We start from the raw sequence: 26,105 nt of genomic DNA on the forward strand, positions 1-26,105 counted from the left end.
TGTTTGTTATCAGAATATAGAGCTATTTATTACTTATCTTAACAAAATAATATCACTAACACCACCTAAAAGCTGACATGTCTGCCCATTAGCAGTCTGTGCCACAGGGAAGTCATATTATGATAATCATTATGTTTTCATTGTGCCCTCAGTGTCCACAGACTGATCTGAGTCAGAGGTTATCCGTGTGCAGTAAGCTGTGTTTTGCCATCGGAGGAGCGCCCAAGGAGGTGGCTGGAAGCGCCACAGCCTTCTTCCTACAAATCTACCTGCTCGATGTCGCCCAGGTAATGTGCTAAAGGGGATAACAGCCAAAGAGAGAGAATTTCAATTGACTGTAACATTTTGAGTGATTATTACTCTGCTTTGTATTTCATTGTTTGAAGTGCACTATATGTCACTGTTATGTCTCTTCCTGCTTTCCTATCATTTGTGTGCACCTGTAAACACACGCATGCACGCACGCATGCACGCACACACGCACGCACACACGCACACGCACACGCACATGCACATGCACATGCACATGCACATGCACATGCACATGCACATGCACACATGCATACACACATTCACACAGGTATGTATGAATGTATGTTGGAACCCCACACCTGCACATGTGCTTGTATGTGTGACTACAGTATACTCATCATGTATGCGTGGCATGTGTTGTTCACTTGTATTTTGTCCTGCTCTGTGTCTCCTCTTGTTCTATAGATTAACCCCTTCCAGGCCTCCATGGTGCTGTTCATTGGCAAGGCCTGGGGTGCTGTCACTGACCCTATTGTGGGTTTCTTCATCACCAAGAGCAAATGGACCAAGATCGGCAGACTCATGCCCTGGTGAGCTTCCTGTCTCTGCCCACATTTCCAATCCAATCCAATCTACTGTATTTATAGAGCATATTTACACATGATTCTGTGACTATGGAGAATGCCCTCATGTCCCATTGAATGTTTTGGGGGGTTATTTTTAAACAAGGTACATCAGCAATAGGGCCACTACTAATGCTCAATGAGCAGATTAACGTCCTTTTGTCTTTCAATGAGTAAGAGAGCATACCACACAAATAAGGCTACAGTCCTTCATGCAACTCACCCCGGCTCAAATCCGACTCAAGGCAGTTTACTGCATGTCAACTCCCATCTCTACCGCCTTTTCTCTCTGTTCACTGTCCTATCTGATTAAAACATAACATTGATAGCTACATAATTTTATTAATTAATTCTATTACTGCTTTTGACCTATACCTTGGATGCGTTTTTATAGGTGTGGGCTGGTTTGTCATTGGAAAATAATAGCCAAGGAATTACAAGTCTCTAATTAATCACATGCCGAGACACTAATCTGCAAAAGTAATTTTCCAAAATTTGCATCACGCTTCATTTGATGTTACGGCACACCTGTTTTCTTTGTCAAAGATGTCACATACTGCCTCAGAGCCATTTGCATAACAGGCCATCGCACAGGAATGCAGAACACATAATTATTCCCATGAATGCTTATTAAAAAACCCTTTGCAGTATGATTGAACTTCAAAACCCTTTGAACTGTTAGCAAACAATCTACCGGTATTCATAAATGGTAAAGGATTAGCATTTCTATAGTGCCTTTATCCACACCGATGCTGGAGGCAAACATTCATGGCACCAACCTGCTCATCGGGAGCGTTCAGCATCTTGCTCAAGGACACTTCGTCCTTCAGCCAGGGGGAGCTGGGGATCAAACCAGGAGCCTAACTGTTCCCAGGTGGCCGCTCTGCCTTCTGAGCCACTGTCACCCCAATTATATACTGTAAGCTTTTGTGTCAAACCTGTAACAGATTAATTCTCGTTACCGATGTCACCGTGGGAGTGAAATTGTCGTCCTAGTGTGTAAAAGTATTTGGATTGGTTATGCTTCACTGGCTGGAGGTTACAGCTCTCTATCATGTTGGATTATATGGAGGTATTAGCGCCATTCCTTTAATAATCACTATTTCCAAAGATGATTCTATAAGTGCTTGGTTGTATGACTGTCTGCACATGTGTGTGGGTGAATGGGTGGGTGCGCACACACACTCTCGTATGTGTGTGTTAAATCAACTCTGAGAGTGTAAAAACAGAATTGACCCGTAAGGGTGTACCTTGTGTGTGAGTGCCTGTGCATGTATATTCATGTGCTGTTTCAAGCTAAAACCAAACTAAAGCCAGTAGCGTGACACCATTCACTGTAATTACACATTCTGTACCTACAGTAGAGGGCATCGGTCAGCATCAGACAGATGCTGACGAATGTTGGTTTAATCGGCTTTCATTACCACTGGGAAGCTATTTGGTTCTGTGTGTGTGTGTGTGTGTGTGTGTGTGTGTGTGTGTGTGTGTGTGTGTGTGTGTGTGTGTGTGTGTGTGTGTGTGTGTGTGTGTGTGTGTGTGTGTGTGTGTGTGTGTGTGTGTGTGTGCGCGCGCGAGCGTATGTGTGTGCAAATTACTTCTGTGTGTGTGTGTGTGTGTGTGTGTGTGTGTGTGTGTGTGTGTGTGTGTGTGTGTGTGTGTGTGTGTGTGTGTGTGTGTGTGTGTGTGTGTGTGTGTGTGTGTGTGTGTGTGTGTGTGTGTGTGTGTGGTGTCAGTCATTTTCTATTTGTGTGTGATGATGAACACCGTGAGAATACCAGACCCTCCCTTAGTTTTGCCCCCGCTGGAAAGCCCCCTTCGCCCATCGTACAGGAAGCCCTTATCCCCCACTGGCTGTCACACCATCAGCAGGACCCAGACCGAAGGTGATCAGTATCTCTGTTGTTTAGGACAGAGCCATTTTTCTCAAACTGGCATCCTCCTGGGCTCTGTTCTGTTTATTGTTGTGCAATTGTAGACACCCACTAATGCATCGGCACAAGGGATTGTTTTTGAAGCCATTTTTGTGTCTGTGGAATAGTACATTGGAGATAGACAAGAAGGAGAGGGGCAGTGAGAGGGAATATGAGATGCTACACAGGCCTGGACTGGAGTCAAGTCTGGATGCTGCATTAATGTGAACAGTGTACTAACAGGTTGAATCCCCTGGGTGCCTCGGCAAGAGGAATCGATGAAAAAAACATTGGTTTTCTACAGAATCCCCTCCCACTGCATTGCTCCTCTGTCAGAGCACCATCCTGTTATTCTCACCTCTTGGTCACACTATATTTCCTCTCAGCTGAACTCACCATAGGTGCCGAGAGAAGGGGGTCAGAAAACACACTTTCTCCTCGCTCTGCTTCCCGTCTCTAATTACAGTTTTTCACAATTTCGTAAGACACAATTCCTGGAACAACTCACCCTTTTCTGAAATCACACACAAATTTACTGTAATAACTCACACCCAATGGTACATCTAACTTCTGGGATCCGATTCAACTTTGTCCTCAGATAAACACACACAAGCGGTCAAAAACACAGACTACTGTCTGTTACACATTGGGGGGATTCATTTAAAACACGGCTACCAGAATGTTTAGAACTATCCAGATAACCCTTTCAGCAACATCCGGGAGAAATTCAAAACAGTACTGCAATAGTGTAAATACCTTGTGCATTAGTCATTACATTAGTGGATAAGGGAATACTACTGTACTGTATGCTGTTTTGGTTTGAAATGTCACACTGACAAAACATAGTCCTTGCACACTTCCATAAGCTTTACATAAGTATTTCCAAGTTCAGCAAATGTAGCTATAGGTTACTCAGCAGCAGCATCATTGTTCATTGTTCAGGTCTGGTTCATGCCATTATATCTCATGCAATGGATAGACTCCACAGGCACAGACTCATCACCACAGGCATGATGCATCCATCGCTGCCTGCAGGAGGGTTTTCTGTGTGTGGAGGGGGCAGTCATACACTCTCCATCTAGAAAAGGAAAATCCTCAATCACATTCAGAAAAGTGTAATATGCAGCCCAATGGAAACGTACGGTATCCCAAATATCAGCATATTGGGCTTGCTCTGGTTGCCTGGGCTCCAGTTCCTGTTGTCCTTGTCTTGTCCTCTTCGTCTCTGTTGTCTTTTTTCAATGTCAATTTTGGCATTGTTAGGATCCATTGTTCCAAAGCAAATGATGTGTTCACAGTTTTGAGGCTTAATGTTTGCACCTGGAGAAAGGTGTGGTCTTTGAGTTTATGTTGTGATGACTTGAGTTAATTATAATGACAGTATGTGTCGCTGTATGAACATACAGTATTTTGCAATTAAATCATTCATATGGCCGCTTTTGTGTAAGGTTTTACAAAAATAGTTTTGAATATTGAAACCTGTATGGAAACAGGTGAATACTATTTACGCTTATGGGAAATGTGTGTTTGTGTTGGGGAATGATGTAAGTGTTTGGGTGTTTATGCTACAGGAACCAAACAGCAGTGTTTAGTTTTGTTTATTTTTTGTTATATTCCTTCTTGCCGAGGTAAACCCTGTTGAGGAGGTGTTTTGGAGAGATGCACGCCTGCAGCTACAGTAAGGTTTAACTGGGACCAATGCTTTGAATCGGAGCCTACAGTTATGTACAATGTTGAGATTTGGTCTATTGGCTTGGGACAGAGGGGGATCCTTTATTTGTTCTACAGTAGTTTTGATGTTCTCTGGCACGCTACAACAACTGCTGAGGGCAGGTTTGTTTGGAGCAAAGTAAAAGAAAGCAAAGTGCAGGTTTTCATTTCACACTTCACTCCTCCCAGATCACTCACTGATTTCCAGATGGTCAGGGGGGGGGTTATATCTTAACCCTGCACACATGTGTGCATGTGTGTGTGAGCCGTGGTTACCTCTCTGAACACAACCATCTTACAGAACATTCTAACTGTTCAGGGGGCCTTTCAGCCCTCCCATGACCAACCACTCAATACTGCAGCAACAGCGTTGTCAGCCGCCTTTTGTTAGACCAAACAATCAGGAGAAGAGCCAGAGGGCTGGGCCTGCCTCAATGGCTGGACGACTGGACGATGCTGGAAATGACCATTCCCTGTCTCTGCTTCTCCCTCTTTCTCTCTTGTTCCCTATCTACACTCATTCCTCACTCTCTCTCACTGTCTCGTTCTCTGCATGGGAGCTGTGTGCGGAATGCAGAGCGTGACAGGGGGTGACAGGGGGTGGAGCCCTCAGAGTGAGGAGGCGGAGTCTTTAGTAATGAGGAGGTGTGGCTGAACACCTGACTGCCGAGTCTTTTTTGTTTTGTTTTTCACCATGGTCTCCCAAATGGTATCTCAGCCTTTATTGTCTGTGGTGATGCTGGTTCTGCACAATGACTCTGCAACTATCCCACGACCGACCGCAAATGTCAGAAGAAAGCGATTCGTTTAGCTTTTCCCCGAAGCTCTGATTACTCAAACCTCCGGTCCTGACTTGGTTGCGTCCAGTGGGTGATACGGTGGCGTTTCCTGAGCCGTCATACAGCGGTTCGCCTCCCTTCCCTTCTTTTCTTGTTGAATCTGAAAGGCGCAGCTGTTTTCCTTTGACCATAATGATATGTACCAGTTGTTTTCCTATGAATTATACATAGCCAACATATCACTCCAAGTGCTGAAGACAGCACAACACAGCAGAAACCCTGTGTATCTGTATACGTGTGTGTGTGCGCGTGTGTGCGTGTGTGTGCGTATGTGCGTGAGCGTGGGTGTGTGTGTACCTGTCTGTGTTCTCTTTGTATGTGTGTGTGTGTGTGTGTGTGTGTATGTTACTTATACAGTATGTACTGTATGTGTGGCTGCTTCTGTAAGTGCACGTCTTCGGTTTGTGGTATTTCACTGTCCTTCCGCACAGCCCAGGACAAACACATAATCATTCACTGGTTCACTAAGCCTTCCAGTAATCTGAAAATATGGTCTAAAATTGTTATCAAAGTTATATAACTCTCACTTTTTCAAAATAGGCCAACTGGCATTGCACCATTACTAGCACTGTACCTGGCTTTTCCAGGGTTAAATAGACACAAAGCAATATGTTAGTGTACATGTTCAGGAATTAGACGGTGAATACTTTTAATCAACATTTTATCGAGCCTTAGACACATTAAATATCCCACATATTTGTGAAGGAAGCATTACATCTCCATTTTGGCTAATGAATAAAGTACAGCATGTCTCCGTGTTTTTGTGCATGCAAACTTATAATTATAATTAATAATTGTAGTCGTCAACGCTTCTGGATAGAAAATGTTGGTGATTTTTCCATCTGGAGGTGAGAATGTACTGATGACGTGTTTGTGTCACGGTGGGAGTCAGGAGGTGTAGACCCAAGTGCAGGACAAGATGCAGGGCAGGTCAAATGCAACAGGTTTTATTACAAAAAAACACAAAAATATAGGAGCCAAAACGAGGAAACACAAGGAATGTTTCAATGATTACTAGGAGTTTAACATTCTAGGAATACACTAGGAGAGAAATACCTGGGAAAACACAAATGGCAAACTGAACACAGTCACATACTTTTACAACCTGACTATAAACTACCTGTTCATACACTGTGGAGTATAAATAGACATGGACTAAATAGACACAGGTGAACGCAACTGACAATCAACACAGGGATAGGCTAGCGGACTAACTAAACACAGGTGAAGTGAACACGATGGATAATTAACAAAGGACAGGTGAGACAAGACAGGAAACAGCTACTAGGTAGGGAAGACAGGAAACATTTCAAAATAAGAGACACCCATGGGGAAGAAACAGACTCAGAATTACAAGACCCAGAAACCTAGACTGAACATAGAACTACAGAAACTAGATGTAACATACAATACAATAAAAAAACAACCAAGGAAACAAGACTAAAGAAACCAAACAAGGAACAAGAACACAGGACGCAACCAAAAGTCCAAATGCTGATGAAAAAGCCAAAAGAGAGAGGGAGCAATACATGTCCAGGGCTAAAGCACATGGCCAGGAGGGGCAGAGGAGCAGACCAAGACTCTGATCATGACAGTTTGGGCTTTGGGGTGGGCTTGTCATGCTGTTTTAGGGGGTAGGGGCTGGGTTTTGACTCGGACTTGACATGGCGTTTTGCTACTAAAATGTAGAAAATACGATACACAACACCAAATGGGAGACTTAAAGTCTGGTTTGGCCATCTGCACTTCGACTGAACAGGATTTGCATAATGTATGAACTATTACTAGATATAAATATGAATGTAGGCAAACACACCTAGACCTTTCTCTGCAAATGTATTGCTGCCTGGGAATTAATCATTCAATAGTACTGTTGCGGTCTTCTGAATATACAACCCTGAAAATGAGATTTTCAGGGTTACCTCAGGCAGCTGAGTAAATTCAAGGTGTCAGAGATGGTCCTGAAATCTTTATGCTCTACTCTACTACATCCTGTCAGGGGCCAGCTCTATATAGTATGGAAAGAGCTCTTTCCATGAAGGTGGTGAGGTCGGTTGAGTGCACCACAGAGAGCTCTCTCCTATTCCTGGAGATATACAGTACAGCAGGTGCTTGAGTAGAGCAAAAAGAATTACGAACGACAAACATAATCCTAGTAAGTAAGAAGTAAGATTCTTGATTGTGTGTCGCTGTGTTCCTGTGTTCTCCAGGATGGTGGGCTGCACTCCGTTCGTAGTGGTGTCGTACTTCTACCTCTGGTTCGTCCCTCCGTTTGCCAGCAACAGCAGGTTCCTCTGGTACTTGGGGTTCTACTGCCTGTACCAAACTCTGGTCACCGTAAGTATGACTGCTGTCATAACACCAGACACACCGTCACCGGTCGAGTACATTAGATGTACAGGGAAATGCACTTACAGTACAGTATCTTCTCTCTCATGTATGTCATTCCATACAGAACTGGACAGGGCCTTAAACACTTCAGTGCTATATACTTCGTCGTACGCCGAATGGTGAAAATAGCCGAACTGCAAGCGCACAGCTCGTTAATATGTCAATTACAGCTGTGTTTCTCACTTTTTTCAATGTACATAAAGACAAAAAAAGAATAAATCCACATCACACAAATGCTAATGGCTAATTTATAGTCATATAGTCATTTATAGTCATATGACCATATTGCTCGTTGAACATAACTGAATGTAAACTGTACTCTGTTATTTTCAGCGAGCGACATGGTCGTACCACAAAGTATACAGTAAATTAGGCCTGGACTGGCTTGTAGGCCAGGCTAGCAAAATGAGCTGTTCAGCTTTTTTCTTATTATGTAACCAATTGCAAAAAAAGAAACTCTTTGAAAATGAAACTGCTGCCAGCCTGCTTTATCTCTTTTCATGTTTATCTTATTTTAACTGCAATTGTTATTAATAAATGTTATTGTTTTGTTTTAACTCGTCAGCATAAACAATGAGGGGCTCTCCCTCAATGTGATTCTGAGGCTAACATAATGAATGAATAAATACATACAGTAAATAGCAATCCACTTAATTATTGAGGCGCAAAGCAGCACTACTGTTTACATTTCCATTCATCTCATGCCAAATGTTTTTTGTTTTGTTTTGTTTTGTCGTGCAATGAAACAATAGATCTCGCAACTCCAACGTCTCCATAGAGAGGTTTGGTTAAGAGATATAGAAAGTCACACCCCAAAGCTATTAGATATTGGGACCTCAACAAGGATGTGTATTTATATCTGGTTTCCTTTTGTTAACTGTGGTCCAGTCCATTCACGAGTCCCTCTCAGTACTGTTGTGCTCTCGGGCTAACCCTCATAATGCACTGCAGGGTGCACAGACCGCTGTAGCCACACTGTGGGCAGATTTAATGGCATGTCACTCTAACTACTTGATAAGTATATGACCAGTCCCGCCAGGAACCGCTGGCTGGGTAAATGCTGGTTACCACTTTTAGACTCTCTTCATTGTCTCTGTGTGTGTGTGTGTGTGTGTGTGTGTGTGTGTGTGTGTGTGTGTGTGTGTGTGTGTGTGTGTGTGTGTGTGTGTGTGTGTGTGTGTGTGTGTGTGTGTGTGGAGCATACTGGGACAGTACAGCCGTTATTGTTCTGAGGTTGTCATATGTAAGCACATGCAAAAATACACTAATGCTCATCAACGGATTGGAGCCTCTGATCACGGGCTGCCATTAAATTGATTAGTTCTCCCTGTCGCTTCATATTGGATAGTTAAGCAGTTTTTAATTCTATAAATGGACGCTTCCAGCAAGGCCCCACAAATGACATGCTGCATAGCCACCGGAGGCCTGAAGGCTTTCATGGCAGGACGTTTCACGGCCGCATTTATTTTGGTCGCGGCTCACTATGGACGCTTGGGCAGCCACAATGCTGACTGGGCTGCAGTGTAAATTAAAAAGTGAAAAAAGGCCAGGGTTTTGTGCCTTATTCCTTGGGATAGGTGGTGCAGCGAGGCCAAGACGGAGAGCTGAGGTTTGTCGGCACGGAAAGTCAAGTGTTTACCATTGACGTATTCACATTTGTGTCTGTGGTTTTCTCTGCTGGGACAACAAAATAAAAGGCGTGTGAAGGAGGCAAGAGATGGGAAGGTTACTGTCTACTGCATTTCTTATGCATCACTGATTGGCACTTAAAAGTCAACAATCAAGTTGTTTCAAATTCCACTTTAAAACATTAGATTGAATAAGAGTCTTTTCTTCCACTCATTCAGATTTCAAATAACTCATTATATGCTTGTTAGAATCAATCTGTTCAACAAAGGACATATCAGTCCCTCAGTTGTCTCAGCGCCTGTTCCCAGACAATTGCTCTGAGTCTCCTTTGCTTGTTGGTGCCCGGGTTATTTTATTTTATTTAATTTCCTGTCATGCTCTAACTATACATGTGTGTCTCGGTTCTATTGCAGTGCTTCCACGTGCCTTACTCTGCTCTTACCATGTTCCTGAGCACAGACCAGAAGGAGAGAGATTCAGCCACTGCCTACCGTAGGTCAATTAGTCTGCATCGCATTGTGTGATGGAACCGAATTGTCAGGTCTTTTCTTTTTGTGATGCATGTTTTGTTGGTTCTGTTTTCGATCTATGGTTTCGATTGCTTATGTGTTTGCATGATGGTAGGTATGACCCTAGAGGTGATGGGAACACTGGTGGGTGCTGCCATCCAGGGCCAGATTGTCGCCGGCGCCCATACACTGAAGCACTGCCCGACGCACAACTCAACCGCTGGTCACCTTGGCAACAGCAGTGGAGCGGAGGTCGTCAAGAGCCTGGTGCACTCGCAGGACTTCTTGTCGCATGCTGTAAGTATCAGCCGCCCTGACCTGACCTGAGGTCAGAAGCCAGCCAAGTAGAACATGGATTTAGCCTGAAACACAGCCAAACCTAGCACCAGGTATCGAACATAAGCCTAATTTATACTTTGTCGCTCACCAAAAATAACTGATTAAAGCTAAAATTATTTTAATGAATAGAATGTTATTTTATCCAATCTCTATTGTAGAGTACAGCATGTTAATACAATATAACTAGCACATCTGCAGTGGTTGAAGGTGGTCCAACTACTCTTCCATTGAGAATGTTGCAATTACCTCTCATACAGAGAGAGACAATGGACATAACCATACGGATTGTAGCTGTAACCTGTAGCTGTAATCTGTTATTTTCCACGAACGACACCGTCGTACAACTTTGAGCTTATTTAAAGTTTTAGCTACGGTGTATACTCAACATCGTTGTTTACTTTCACTGTACTTTGTTCGGGGGGACGGAAAAAGGCAGCAAGCAATACACCAACGTTGAGTGAAAAGGCGCGTTGTATTAAATGAAGTTCATATTTACTGACTGTCTAGCAGTCACCACCTCAAAATGGCCTCACGTTTTCTATAACCACTGTTTGATATCCGAACCCGGCATCCGGAGACAGCTCCCCTTTTCACTCTGACCACAAAAGGGGTTCCCCTCCCTCACATGAGACCCTTCAAACCCCTGCCCCGCACTGAGGGGCCCTCTACAATCTGTATACCATTAAGCCTATTTATAACCCCACCCGAGAACACTTGAAGGCACCCCAGACCCCAAATTCAATAAGTTGGAAATATCTGTAGTTTATTTCAACTCCACCTCCAGTCTAACTTAAACTGGGAAGCATAACACAACATGATGAGACCATGTTGCTGTTTGCAGGGCCGTGGGTAAACAGGACCGAGACAACCCGCAGAGCCTCACAGTGAGTCCCTTCTGGGACTTTCTGAGAAGATGAAACGACCCTGAACCCAAAGTGTCCCGTGTCGGAATCGGTCCCCGCCACAGCTATTCGGGTGTTCAAATGGTTCCTTTCCAATGGATTCTGTGTGAACCCGAATCGGGGCGGCCCGCTCGCTGCTCCAAAGCCCTTCCTTAGCAGCCCGCTGCATTCCTCCGTGGTCAGGGGTTGAGGGTGGCACACCGTCTGGGGGACGCTCCCTCGGTCCGCGGAAACGAGGGGACGTTTGATGTGAATAAATAATAAACCGCTCTGCTGTGCCACATGGAAAAATAGCAAACAACCTCGAGTTGTTTAAGGCAGTGCAGTTCCTGTTGGGTTTTCTAGGCATTAAACCTTTAAGTGTGTATTTTAGGATACAGATCAGCCTGAGGTTTCTTCCCTGTTGATGTCGTTATTTGTACAGTGGAAGGGGCACGGCAGTTTTTGCGCTTGCTTATCCTGGGCTGAGCTGCTGAAAAACAACGGCAGCAAAAAGTTGAGAATGAGTGTCACTTAAGAATGTCTGTTTTGATGACCAAGATGTATTGTCTGTAGCAATCGAAAGTATAATGAACTGAATATTAACCACTTTTAATCCTGCGTCCCTATTATAAGCAGAATATTTTTTTAAATCAAATTATTTTTCAAAATCGTACAAAAATTTACGACGATTTTCCAAAAATGTTAAATAAAGTGAAAATAGCTCTACAAGCTCACAACGCATAACAATTCAACGCATCAATTGGTTATTTTCGCAGCGTGACACCACTGTACGACAGAGCATAAAATAGGGGTTATGTGGTTATGGAAGAGCTCAGGATAGTAGTAGGTGGTGTGCTGCCTTGTGCATGCAGAGAAGAAGAGATTCATTGATGTTCATTCCCCTACTCTTCTCTGCAGAAAGAGGTGTACATGATAGCAGCCGGCGTTATCGGAGGAGTGTTCCTGGTCTGCACCGTGGTGATGGTCCTGGGAGTCAAGGAGAGAGATGGTGAGTGTTTGTGTGTACACGCTTGTTTGTGGGAACATATACTATACTACAGTATGTGTGTGCATGAGCGCACGCTTGTGCGTTGTATGGGGCGTGCCGTGAATGCACTGACCCTTCACCCCTTTCCAAAGTGCCCCATCAGCAATCTTACAGAAAACGCTGTACATAATAGAGTATCTCTCCCTGTACCATTTCTAACACTATTCTCTTGGGCCCATACATGGGGTTGTGGATCAATGCTGTGTATTGTGTTGTCTAAACACATGTGTACAACAATCCATCAAGCCATTCATGTAAAAAATATCACAAGTAACTTGAGTGTCCATACGAACACAACTGGCTGTGTTCGCGGGAGGCAAGCAATCTTTGTCGCTGCACCAGCGAGCTTCTACTACGGGCTGGGTGAGGAGTCTTGTGTTTCTCCACACGCCCTACAGTATAATAATCTGTACTTGGCTATAAGATAATTGAACAGAGTCACTGTGAATCACCACTGCCTCTGGGGCAGCCGGTGTGATGCCCTCCCTCTTTCCCCGCTCTGTACTGTATTTCACTGTACTTTGCAACCCCCCGTGGAGACAAACCAAGCGTCCACTGCAATGCAGGGGCACTTCTAGTGTTGCCAGACAGCAAACCCCTCTGCCTATCAAAAGGGATGGATCTATAGTGTTATGTCTCATGGTGTGTTATTTGATATGCTATACGCACAGTGGGATGACTTCATAGGTGGCACCACCAGTTACACATTGGAATAATAGTTACATTGAAGAGAAGAAGATAGCACTTAACAGTGAGAAAACTAACTGACAAATGTTTTAAGCTCTCATTGTCACTGGTTGTGTGATCCACTTCCCATTTAACCACACGGACCCTAAGGTCCCTATTCTGGGCATGTCATAATAGGCAAACGTTTGGTGAAAAGATTTCGTGTAGAGGGAAAAAAGGATTGGGTAGAGGATAGCCCTGGGGAACCCTTGTCAATGAAATATATTTAGGGTTTAGTGGTTAAAGAGGGGTGTGTCACAGGCAGAAACAGTTTGACTGTAATCATTCTTCTCACCAAGTGTCTATATATGCACGATAAGTGACTCACCATATAGGTACAGTGTCTGTAAGTCCTTAAAGTTAAACCAAATGGACGAAATATACGGTAGGTCACATTGAAAAATTAAGTATTAAATTAAATACAAATCAAATTAGAATAGAAACTGATTACTTGACTGTGCGCATAAGCGGTGGAAAAAACAGAGTACAGTAGTTTGATCTTGAGATAATTTAGGGCGGGAAAGAGCTGTTTTGTACTTTGTACTAATTTGTGACCCCTACTGTATGTCCTTTTCAGACCCGTACACTCCTAAGACGGACAAACAGATCCCCTTCCACAAGGGTTTTATCCTGGTGATGAGGCATGGCCCGTACCTCACCCTCACCGCCTCATTCCTCTTCATCACGGTGGCCATTCAGGTAAATGCTACTTTATTTATAAAGCTCTTCTCAGACATGACACGTGACATGAGGCATTTACTGTAAATGGGGGGCGGCTGGAGGACTGGGGGTTGTGGGGGTGACTGCCAGGGCATCTGAAACGTGTCTGAATGGTGGGCGCTCAATGTTGATTTGATCAGCGTTGCTGAACACTCACTGAAGCCTTTAAAGTTAAAAGCGTCTGTCACATCTTATAGACACAGCATGTCATCTTGTTGTTTGTATTGTGGTAAAACGTCCGCATTTCATTTTTGACATAATTTGTTCTTTAACTTATTTCATACTCTTAGATATCTGAATCTTGCCACAGAGATTTTCTCTCTCTCTCTCTCTCTCTCTCTCTCTCTCTCTCTCTCTCTCTCTCTCTCTCTCTCTCTCTCTCTCTCTCTCTCTCTCCCTCTCTTTCTCCTCTCAGAGGAGGTGTCAGTTGTCATTTCTTGCAAGCCCAGAGTTGGGATAATCCACTGTATGGAAAAGCTGTCAGCATCTTTTCTCGTCTCCTCTTTGCTTGGCACTCAGCACAGGGAGATGCCAAGCAGCGATGGAGCTGAATAGACAGGACGAGTCGGGCAGGTTCTGAGGCAGGTTCTGAGTGGCTAAATGACATTTCATCTGTGTTTTCCAGTTGGTGCAGAGTAACTTTGTCCTGTTCTGCACTTATGCTGTGGACCTGAGGGATCACTTCCAGAACATTGTGCTGACTATCCTGGTGAGTACGGCTTTCGTCACTCACTGTCCTGTTCTTCTGGGGACCACCTATGGAAATGCTTCTGATTACAGTGCATGTGTACTAACAACAGACAGACCATATATTATTTAGTGCGTATACAAAACAACTAAACTAAAAACTAAAATGTACAAAGTACAGGTGATCCAATTTTTTGTCATGGTTAGTTCTAAGAACAATCTTTAGTTTTACTCGAACCCTGCCAACCATTTTGCAACAGCTGCTCCACTTACAAATACTCAGCCGTCATCTTCATTACTAATTAATTTCACAGAACATATTGATCGAGCTGACTGACAAGCTTGCACAACCAGTCACTTCACATGCATACCTCACACATATGCGGTTGAACCCGTTTCTGCAGGTTTCTGCTGTGGTGAGCATCCCTCTCTGGCAGTGGTTCCTGGAACGTTTCGGGAAGAAGACAGCTGCCTTTTGCGGAATCACGGTGAGCAGTGTTTAGCTTTTTTCTGTGCTTAATTTTTTTTTTTAGGTGCTGAAGCAGTTATTTATACCACAAGTACCTTTAGATTGTGTGCTGTTGATGCTACAGTGCCATCTTGTGGGCAAAGATAGAAGGCCTAAATTGTAAATTGAAAGGCAAGGCATAATGTATTGGTGGTATACCCCATTCCATTCAGGAAATTCCACAAAGGCAATTCAAAGTGTAAGTTTATGTGCCTCATGTTGTGTTTTGTATGGATGTGTTTCCAGTGGATCATGTGCCTCATGTTGTGTTTTGTATGGATGTGTTTCCAGTGGATCATGCCCTTCACGGTGATGCTGGTGTTCATTCCTAACGTGGTGGTGGCCTACGTGGTGGCCGTCTCCTCTGGACTCAGTGTAGCCGCATCGCTCCTGCTGCCATGGTAAACCATCTTTACATCCCAAGAGATGAAAAGTGATATGTGAATGTGTGGAGTGAATGTTTGAGCCCATTTTATTTAACCCATTAAGACCTGAGGCAGATTTTACAAATGCCTTCTAAATGACTGATTTAGTGCCCCCTAAAGTATATGTATTTGGCCGCAGAACCCCCATCTGAAAAAGTTTTGTGCCAGGGACCCCCAGAAGAGAAAATGTGTGTTAAAAATTATTATTATTATTTTTTTAAACACAAAAACTTCAAAAACAGCAGATGTGCAAGCTTGCAGTGCAGCACGAAGCTCTGAGAGCTTGTAGATCTGCTATTTTTTTAATAGCCACGCTAAAATCCAAAATGACACAGATATTTCCGGGGTTTTAATGGGTTAACAAACGTAACCACATGAAACCGTAGCATCCCAATTCTGGGCATGTCTTAATAGGCGAACATTCTGAGAAAATAGGCGAACATTGGCGAAAATAGCAGATCTATAAAGACGCGTTGTGATCTTACAGATCGGCTAGTACAGACCCTTTTGAGAGGTCAACAACATTTGACAGGGTTTAAGTGGTTAATTTGCCAACAAGTAAAATTCCCTCTTTCAACATTAGAAGAACCCCCCCATCTTAAGGTCTTTATTAAAAACAGCATGTTATTCATGATGTAATTATGCAATTATTCATTCATTATTTAAACATATATATTATTTGCTTACTTACAATAGGTAAGCCTTTGATTTGACCCTATGACTGACTGTATATCAGTACAGTCAGTGTTTATGTTATTCTATCTGTGGCACAGTGCCTCTGATGTTACTATTAGCAGTCAGATAGAAAATGGCATCAGTTAAACCACAATATTGCACTGACTGACAAACGATTAGTGCAGGATGTCTGTCTCCATTACATAACAACCTGTCAATTCACAGAGGCCGTGATACGGTCATACACTGCAGTGATGTCTTATTTTGTTTTTATGAATGGGAGAGAGGGTTGGGCAACTGCTGTTAACCAGTGGTTCCCAACCTTTTTTCCTTGGTGCCAAAAAATTGGACACGTTGGACTTATATAACATTGAGAACATACATACGGGCAGACAGTGGATAAAAGCAAGTTATGAATTTGTGCAACATGCTCAAAAGTTTGGAGCGGCTACCGTACATCCAAACAGACAAAGCCTCATGTCCCCCTCCCTGTAATCTTTGGTGCCCCCTCAAGGGGAGCCCGGACCGCAGGTTAGAAAACACTGCTGTAAACCATACATACACACACACTCAAATAGCTATTACAACACCAGAGTGGGGAGCAATGTCATCCTCTGTCTGTTGTCTCTCTGTTATTCTGTCGTTTCCATGGCAGACCTCCTCCACCGTCCCCTCCCTCCCTCAGACCCAAAATTACAGGGTCTCCCAGGAGGGGGGACCCGTTTAGTGTGGGAGGGACATTTGTTTACCTAGGGTTTATCCCGACTGTGTCCTGTGGGCCGGTGGCACTGCCGATCATTTGATCGTGTTATTAGTTCTGTAATTTACGTCCACTGTTTTATCAGGGGCCTATAAATAGACCTCGCATCCTCAGACGGTGCCACCTCGACTGGGTTGTGTAAGATGATTGAAGCGAGGGACTGAGGTTTTAGCTGCACATCAGCTTACCGTCCCTATATATCATAAAAGTGACGCTGGTCATTAGTGGTGAGGCACAAAATAAAACCTCAGAAAACATAACAAAGAACAAACCAATGAGGCAAGCAAAGAAAACCAAGGAAATACACTATTAAAAAGTCCAGAAAATATTGTTATTTACATTCTGTTTTCCTGTGTGTGTGTGTGTGTGTGTGTGTGTGTGTGTGTGTGTGTGTGTGTGTGTGTGTGTGTGTGTGTGTGTGTGTGTGTGTGTGTGTGTGTGTGTGTGTGTGTGTGTGTGTGTGTGTGTGTGTGTTCAGGTCCATGCTACCAGATGTGGTGGATGACTTCAGGCTGGCTAACCCCTACTCTAAAGGTCATGAGGCCATCTTCTACTCATTCTACGTGTTCTTCACCAAGTTTGCTTCCAGTATCTCCCTGGGAGTTTCCACCCTGTGCCTGCAGTAAGTCTTAGCTACATTTTTTCAGTTTTGGCATTTAACCACTTTCTACTTCGGCGTTGTGCGGCGGAAATAGCTACAAGCTACACTGTGTTGTGAGTGTAGATCTTCTATTTTTGCTATTTCTTACAAAGTTTTCCCCTGCAAATGTTCATCTATGCCCAAAATAGGGACACCAGGGTTGGTTAACAGTTGATCTTATCCATTTACAAAGGTCAGAGTACAGTAAGTGCTATGAACCTTGCCTAATTTATTTGTGTCGCTTGTCTTAGGTAACCAATTTTCAAGCGAGATTAGTCATTTCTGAGAGACACCGTTGTACAAAGTGTTTGATCAAGTAGAGTGCTAAGAAAATAAGTATAGCATGTGCTACGAAATAATAAAGTGCTACAAAGTCTCAACTACATTGTTACTCAGACGAGTTAAGTCTCTCGTTAGCTCTACTCATTAGCCACCATCAATACATTACCACAATGCTCATGTATAATGGATCATGCTAATGGTGTCATACTATATCCTCATGCGCAAACACACACGTTAATGTCTGACTTAAGGTTGAGTTCCTGTAACCTGAGTGTAAATGGGTTTTGTGTGTGTGTGTGTGTGTTTATAGATTTGCTGGCTATGACACAGGCGCCTGCAAACAGCCTGCCCCTGTGGCCTACACACTTAAGCTGCTCATTGGTGGAGCGCCGGTGGTCTTCATCATCACAGGGCTGATGATCCTGATCCTCTATCCCATCAGCGAAGATGTCCGACTCAGGAACAAACTCTGCCTGGAGGAGCTACGGTGAGCAGCCATCATATCGTACAGAACCCTTGATTCAACCTTAATTACACTTATATCAGTCTCTTTATTAAATAAGTGCTATAAGAAATGTTATCATTACTGCTATGGAGGAGTGCAAGTGGTTTGTGATACTGCTGGGGTTCAATTTCTTTTTTTGCTGATTCCCACAGAAAACAAGGCATCGCTTCCAGAACAATGGAGGATTTAAGAAATGTGTGATTTGAAGTTTGACGGGGAGAGATTCTGCAAATCCAATGGCCACGTATTCCAGAATCCAACTGGGATGTTCTCCATTCATTAGTGTATATTACACTGAGCAAATAACCAAACAAGTTGTTTTATTGTAAACTATTTTGAGTTTAAGTGTTTTTCACATGATCATGTAATGTACAGCTATATATAAATAGAGAGAGATGCGAATACTTAATTTATAATAATGAATGTATATTACTATTTGCTGTGTTAGGTTCTATATTGCTGGTATTTATTAATGGTATCTGATTACAACAGCTTGATGAACTAAATAAATGCTATTGACGTTGGTTAGTAGAATGACTGAACTGAGTCTTTTGTCCTGAAAACAGATCATATAAGACAGTAAACATTGAAAGGCAAAAAATAGCAAGGCAAACACCAGAATACACTCAATATTGCAGTCCAGTTTAATTGTCAAAGTGCCAGCACTGAGTCTCACGTTCCCGTGGTGAGACACCCCATCACAACACTACACAGTACATTTCCATTTAATATTGACTACTGCAGTCGTTCTCAAAGTGGGGTCCCTACAGTCCTTGGGAGGGGTTCCAGGGGGTCCCCAGCTAAATGATTGATAGCTAGGAACCAAATGGACCCTTGCGAGTGTGTAACTCAGCGAGAGTACAAATGGAATCAAATAAGGCTCCATTTGTTCACTCAGAGTTATGGGGGTCCGTGGCATTATCCATACCAAACCGGGGTTCCTTGAAATTGAAAAGTTTGAGAACCACTGGATTACTGCTCAACAAAATGGCAGGAAAGATTGTTTCTGTTTTGTGTTTCTGCCCTCTAGTGGTGGCTTGTGTTACCACACAGCCTGGTGTTGTGACTGTGAGGTTTTCATAAAAGAGTCATTAAGGATGCACTTTCCTGTGGGTTATTATAACGGAGTTATACTGTAACAGCGGCATTGGAGGCCTAAACGGTAGCTTAAAAAACAACAACAACGGAAGAAACCCCAACAACTTTCAAACGTGCAACAGTTTCCTGTAGACAAAGACAAAAAAAAAACAGAACGTACATTCCTAGAAAGCAAGAAGCTATCGGTAACAGCAGCTCTGCTCTGGTTGTTCATATCAGTTGAATCTCTGTGCATTAGGCAAGTGGGTAGAATGAGTCCATATGACGACGGGTGCTATGTTGAGGGCTCTAGACTTGTGTGAGGCTTTGTGTTCACGTTGGGGCAGGTGGATGAGCGGGTGGGGCTGGGCGGGCAGGAGTTCTCCGGACTCCCAGGGGTCCGCAGGGTTGGTTTCCTCTTGCCGTTCCGTACCATGAGCTCCTCTTTTGTCTTGAACGTCAAGGGCACAAAGCCGTCCGCATCGGCAACCAACACGACCCACAACGGACCTGGAAGAAGAGAAAACATACAGTACACAATCAGCTATAACGGCACATAAGTGCCGTTATAGCTGATTGTGTACTCAGCATTATTTAGTCAGAGCACGAATGAGCCGTTTATTGGCAATGTTTCGAAATTGTTGTCACCAATGTTGACATAAATGTTCCTCTAGTTAAAGGGATAGTTCACCCCCAAAATGACATATTTTCTATCGATTACACACCCCATGGCGCCTTGAATTCATGTCGATTTTTTAGTTTTTGTCGCATTCCTAAGCCAATAATTTGATGACCGGCGGAGTCTCCAGTAGGAGACTCTTTGAGTCTCCAGTAGGAGACTCAAAGAGTCTCCATTGAGTCTAGGCCGGTCATGAATATACATGTGAGGGTGAAATGAATATTCACGCACAGGGTAGAAGACAGGGTTAAGCATATTTAAGATAGTCAAAGGGGCAGTGCCCTCAATACCCTCGTACCTGACTAACTAATTCTCCAAAGTGAAAGACAGCCACAACACTAGAGACAACGATCTGGTACTATCCAAATATAGAACAGACATGGGAAAATTCTCATTCTACTACTCTGCCACCAAAATGTGGAATGACCTGACACCATCCATTAAAAGATGTGCATCTCTGGTTTCTTTCAAAACAGGCCTGACAAATCATCAGAAGACCACAAGGGAAGAGAAATGCAATTACCCATAGAAAGAGGTGTCATTAACTGCCACTGTTCTTCCCTTTTCTCCTTTGTACATATAGAGTTTTGTATTTCTTGTGTTATCCTTTTAGCCTTAATGTGTGACTGTACCACGTGCTGTTAAAATCTTTGACTAATAAAGTATTCAATCAATCAATCAATCAATCACTCACTTATGGACCAAATATTACCAAAAGCACTAATACTATACATGTAATACATTGTTTAGTACATTTTGGACTCCCTTATGCAATTATAGCCTGTGTGATTTTATTCTTCTTCTCTATTATTGTTCAGCCCTATTTGTCTCATAGGCATATACAGTAATGAGGTTTGAAATTGGGAGGAAAGTGACAGAAGATAACAAATCCCCTCAATTGTGTCACCGACGTCACTGATGTTGTGTTTATCAGCATTAGGGGAGTGGGTCACGAAGAAGCAGCAAATACACACACAGGCCGTTTAATTAGAGTAGTAGTAAGCTGCTTCTGAATTGAGACCTGTAATCACCTCTAGTCTTTTAATCACCTCCATTTATAGACTCATGCATGTTGACAGAGAACTGCTCAACAACACCACGTCATAATGAAACCCCCATAATGAAATATAAGACCTGTTCTTACTCCCTTGGAGGAAAATAATAATGTATTTTAAAAATTATAGTTGCAAGAAATTGAGGAAGCCATTCAGTTGGTTCTTCAATGTAGGCTGGTTATGGCTTATGTGACCCAGGTGGCCCTCCGTGCGAGCGTCTACTGAAAACACAGCCAGGGGAAGATAGTTTCCAGGAAGTTACTAACCCTTTGAACTCTCTGTCTGGACAGAATTAAGATTAACATGAGATCTTGACTATTTGTAGCTTCTTCGTGAAGATGAGAGACTATTGTTTAAGCTTACATGGAGACTCAAGACACCACATTGATGGAAATACAGTGTAGTACTATGACTGGTAAATACTTGGCATCGGAAGGTAATGAATACTAGTGCGTTGTTGTCTTAGGCCAGGGGTTCCCAAACCTTTCCATTAAGGACCCCCAAAAAGCCATAGCCAAAATAGCTGATCTACAGGCTCACAACACATAATTCAAAAATGTAACTAATTAGAGGATAAATCCCTTGAGATGCATCATCTTATTTTCAAGGGGCTGTTATAATAATATATATATATTTTTTTAACTTTAAAACATTTCGAAAGCTTTTGACAATAATGACAGGCATGTCAATGACATGACCAGGTTCAAAGTGGTTCTTTGTGGCCTAGGGGACAATTCAACAAATGAACCGCTGCCCCTCCGTGTCTGCCCACTGAGTTTGAAAACAAAACAAGTGAGTAGGCTTGACGCTGACGTACCATACATCATCTCCACTATGGTGAGGTTGAAGAGGTCCTGCACGACACGGAGACACAGCTTCCCCTCACACAGCAACACCGGCCTTCTCTCATCGATGAACACGTTCTCCGACAGCTGCCTCTGCACAGAGGTGAACAGTAGGGGTGTCAAAATGCATCATATGCAAAATAATGTTCACAACAGTACCACAATACCTCATCGGCTCTCACGCAAACCCCCTGCCATGTGGCAATTAGATCTTTCTTTCTTTATCCCATTAAGACCTGAGGCGGATTCTGCAAATGCCTTCTAAATCAGAAGTTCTCACACTTTTATCTCACGCAACTTTTCAAAAATAGCAGACAAGCTCGCAGTGCGGCACGACACGAAGTGACACGCTGTGAGCTTGTATATCTGCCATTTTTGAATAGCCAAGGCTAAAATCTAAAATGACACAGTTGCTTTACCGGTTTTAATGGGTTAATATGTGTACAAATATATATATATTTTGTGTATAATATAGTATAATCTACTAGTGTTGGGATAGTACTAAACAAAAAAAAAGGCATAATATGTGTACGTAATATATTTACAGTACATTTTAAAATACAACATACCTGACATGTGACGTTAACATATAGGGGTTCACATGCGTTTGGGTATACGCTCTGGGGCTTCCTTCCGTTCTGGGTGTATTCTCTCATTTCAGTCAGGCATTGCTGTACTTCTGCACAGCGGCTAAACAGCCTTTCCATGGTCTGAACCAGCAGCTCCATAGAGCGCTCATTGGCAGCGCTCGTTTTGTCCGCCGGGGGCGGCGTGCCCTCGCCGCGGAGTCTGTTCGACGGCTCATGGCGCGGAGAGCTGGCGCGGGCGGAGTCCCGGCTGGCCTGGCCGGCCAACGCAAGGCTGGTCATGCGTCCGCCGTGGTCCATGTTGAAGCCGTCCCCCGCGTCGATGGGCCGTTGGTCCGAGGTATGTTTGGAGGAGAAGTCCCTGGGGCTGGCAACGGGGCTGAGATCCCTGACCTCTTCCACTAACCTACGCCTGCTGCCTGGAGAGCGAACTACCCCTCCTCCAGGCAACACCAAGTCCTTTATCCCCAAAATCTCCCTGTCATCTTTAGGCAGACGGTGATCCGAGTGCCTCCTAATCCCTAGGTCAGGGGCGGTGTCAAGACCGTGGGCAGAGGAGGCATTTTTCGTGACCGGGGTCTCGCCGTCTAACAGTTCTTTAACCATGATGCGCAGCATGTATTTGTCTGTGTTGGAAGACTGCAGGAAGGCGGGGTCCATGGATTTCTGCCTCCCCACAATCAGCAGCACGGTCTTGTTATTCAGAAAGCAGATTCCTTTGGGCCTCTCATTCTTCTGCAGAGAGATCTGCTGAATATTGGGCATCGACGAGGACGTGACGCAGTACACCAGCACCATGTTACAGGAGTTGGACGCCACGGCCATCGTGGAGCCCCGCGGGTCAAAGGCGATGATATCTGGGACCAGAATGCCAGGAATGTTAACCTTCCGGGTGGTGGTGACCTTCCGCTCGTAGGTGACCAGAATCAGGTGCGATGAGTCTTGGCCGGAACCCGTCATGGTGTCCCGCCGTCGAAGGTTTACGAGGGGGCTGGGGTCGGAGCGACGGTGCCTCTCCAGGATGTGTGTGAGATCTATGGGTCCAGGGCCGGGGGACATGCCGGATCTGTCCGAATCAAACGACCTCCTCCGGGAGTCCACGGAGCTGTCGTCGTCCGATGCGACCGAGTGTGAAAATCGGGCGCGCAGGTGCTCGGCCTCCATGGGCAACTCGAAGGCCATGCCGGCGTTTAGCCCGCAAATTTTATCCAGGGGCAGCTCCGTGGCCACCGCCACCTGAGCCTCCCCCGTGGGCTGTATGGCACAGATGTAGGCTCCCACGTCGAAGACGGGGCAGAAGGAGCAGGCCACCAGACTCTTCTGTGCGTCGTTCCATATGTAGGATTGCAGAGCGCTGCCGACAGCCACCACCAGACGGGTGCCGTCCTTTGTCCAGCAGGCGCAGTGGATGAGACCGCTGCCTTTGATGTCCGCTTTAACCCTCCTGTTGTCAACCCTGACTGAGAACAACACGGAGGTGTCTTTCTTGGTCATCACGGCAAGGACGTCCAGGCGCGGGTGCCACACGCAGCCCTGGGAGATCAAGGGGAACGGCTCGCTCATCTCGCAGGTCTGCGTGCAGAGCAGCTTGTTCTGCTCCAGGGCGCTGAGCTGCAGCTGCCACACGGTGATGTGCTTCTTGTGCTGAACGGCGAGCAAGGCGGGGGACCCCGAGACACCCCAGGAGAGGCCGAACACGTGGTCAAACTGCCCGATGACGTTGGTGTCCCCGAACTTCACCTCGCCCTTGTTGTGGCAGAAAGTCGTCAGGCAGACCTGCTTTCCGTCTGTCCACGCGATCCCGTGCACCGGGTGGATGGCCTGGTGCAGAGCGTTGACGCCCGTCCTCAGCAGCTTTGCCTTGCCGAGGTCCATGCTGACAAGAAAAAGCAGGCTTGTTCAAAGAGAGTGTGAGAGAGAGAGAGGACGAAATGAAAGAAGTGTCACTCAAAATGAGAATATTAGAGAAGGAGACTCCATACGATTTAAAACGTCTCTTGCTCCTCTAGGACTGTCTGTTACCTACTGCTACCTACAGTACACACACTAAGAATAGCATTAATCCCCTCAACCTGGGTTGTAAGGAGGGACTTAGAGCTGCTTATGCCTGCCATGACCTTAGTACGTAGGCGTAGCCACAGGATAACTACATAGTAATTATAGGAGGTGTGTCTCATCCCATTACTGTCATTTTCTACTCAATATACCACAATCTATCGCAAACTATAAATACATAATCAGCTAGCCTGTAGAACATATAGTTACTCTTAAAATGCAAATAGAAATGTTTGTAATAATGAATAACACATTGAACTGGAACATTGGAAACCCAAGGGGAGTTTTAACAGCCATTCACCGTTTAGATAAAGAGTCAATTACCGTTTAAATTCAGCTTAGGTCTCATAGCTAATTGAGAATAAATAAAATAACAGATTTGTCAGGCAAGCAATTCAAGCTTCATACTGAATAAGTCTCCTTCCTGTAAGAAATAGGTCCACATAATTCACATACATACATGTAATTAAACAGCAAAAGAATACCTTTTCAATCAATGAAGGGTGCCAGACATATTGAGGTAGTTTACAACTTTAGGTTCACGTTTTCCCGGCTCAACTGAGATGCACATTATACTTGACCCGGAAATAAAAACAACAACGACTATCTCGGTGCATCATGGGACTTTGAGTTTATTAGAATCATTCAATTTGTATCCCCACCAGTGGAGGAAAAGGTACTAGAATTTTTTACTAAAGTAAAAATATCAATACCACAATGTAGAAATACTCTACAAGTGAGAGTCAGGTATTCAAAATATACTTGAGTAAAAATTCAAAACTATTGGCATCAAAATATACTTGTACCAAAAGTAAAAGTACTTATTATGCAGAAGGTCCCATATCAAGTTTTCAAATGTATAAAATGTGTAAAAACCTTTAAAAATAGCAGATCTACAAGCTCACGACACGTTATTTTTGGCTATTTTCAAATAGGGCTGAAGTGGTTAATACTATGTTTTACAAAGTAACTATTAAAGTTTTCAAATAATTGTAATGGAGTACAGTACAATATTTGCCTCTGAGTCTGAGATGTAGTGGAGTAGAATTAAAAGTATAGAAAATTAAAAAATAAATAAAAGTAAAGTAAAAAAGACCTCAAAGTTGTACGTACAATACTTGAGTACATGTACTTATGGTACTTTACACCACTGCTAAGATTGTTTAGCTTATATTTTTTCCATTTATAGGCCAGGGGGGTATTGAATGCAGTAAACACGTACTCAACGCATATACTCGATTCATAATGTATTTATATGGCGTAAATACATGACTCTAATTGACGAATGCTGAAGACGACAACGTAGAGAGAGTTGAACATCTCCACGGATCAGTTCAAAGAAAATCTTTGTTTTGGCAACTGTTTCAGCGAAATTCGTGACCCATGAAATACTGTGACTCAACTGGTTGCCTTGTCCTCTCTAAAGAACAAACTGGATGGCGTATGGAAGAGGAATTGCTCGTATGACCCAGTGGTGGAAAAAGTACTCACATTTTTTTTACCTTAAGTAAAAGTATCAATACTGCCATGCAGAAACACTATGTTACAAGTAAAAGTTACGCATTGTGAGCTTGTTGATCGGCTATTTTCAAATGGCCGAAATGTATTGGGCTGAATTGGTTAATGTATGTTTTGTAATAATAATCCAAATCTACAAAGTAACTAGTAACTAAGAGTTACTCTGAGGTGTAATGGAGTAGAAGTAAGTACAGACAATTGGAATCCAGTAAAGCACAAATACCTCA

At 43.7% G+C, this 26,105-nt stretch overlaps 2 protein-coding genes across 3 annotated transcripts in view; one reads left to right on the forward strand and one right to left on the reverse strand.

Annotated features, from left to right (window-relative positions):
* The window catches only part of mfsd2b (MFSD2 lysolipid transporter B, sphingolipid), a 28,468-nt gene extending 9,872 nt beyond the window's left edge, over positions 1-18,596 (forward strand). Inside the window, exons 3-15 of the mRNA XM_084081690.1 lie at positions 153-287; positions 718-842; positions 7,545-7,671; positions 9,768-9,846; positions 9,979-10,160; positions 12,005-12,095; positions 13,438-13,559; positions 14,206-14,289; positions 14,672-14,755; positions 15,067-15,176; positions 17,114-17,257; positions 17,868-18,044; positions 18,215-18,596. Of these exons, the coding sequence (XP_083937816.1) occupies positions 153-287; positions 718-842; positions 7,545-7,671; positions 9,768-9,846; positions 9,979-10,160; positions 12,005-12,095; positions 13,438-13,559; positions 14,206-14,289; positions 14,672-14,755; positions 15,067-15,176; positions 17,114-17,257; positions 17,868-18,044; positions 18,215-18,263 (1,509 nt within the window). The 3' untranslated portion in view covers positions 18,264-18,596. The remainder of the gene's footprint in view (positions 1-152; positions 288-717; positions 843-7,544; positions 7,672-9,767; positions 9,847-9,978; positions 10,161-12,004; positions 12,096-13,437; positions 13,560-14,205; positions 14,290-14,671; positions 14,756-15,066; positions 15,177-17,113; positions 17,258-17,867; positions 18,045-18,214) is intronic.
* A 97-nt stretch (positions 18,597-18,693) lies between these two features.
* Positions 18,694-24,924, reverse strand: wdcp (WD repeat and coiled coil containing). 2 transcript variants are annotated; one of them, XM_084081687.1, is made up of 4 exons: positions 24,846-24,924; positions 22,288-24,181; positions 21,691-21,811; positions 18,694-19,649 (listed from the first exon to the last, which is right to left on the reverse strand). In XM_084081687.1, exons 2-4 carry the CDS (start codon positions 24,178-24,180, stop codon positions 19,435-19,437), a joined length of 2,229 nt encoding a protein of 742 aa, XP_083937813.1. In that variant the 5' UTR covers position 24,181; positions 24,846-24,924; the 3' UTR covers positions 18,694-19,434. The 2 variants fall into 2 exon arrangements, with proteins under 2 accessions (XP_083937813.1, XP_083937812.1); XM_084081686.1 differs by having other exon boundaries at positions 22,288-24,199.
* Between the last annotated feature and the right edge of the window lie 1,181 nt (positions 24,925-26,105).

Source organism: Gymnoscopelus microlampas (assembly GCF_963454915.1).
Source record: "Gymnoscopelus microlampas genome assembly, chromosome: 16".
Lineage (NCBI taxonomy): Eukaryota > Metazoa > Chordata > Actinopteri > Myctophiformes > Myctophidae > Gymnoscopelus > Gymnoscopelus microlampas.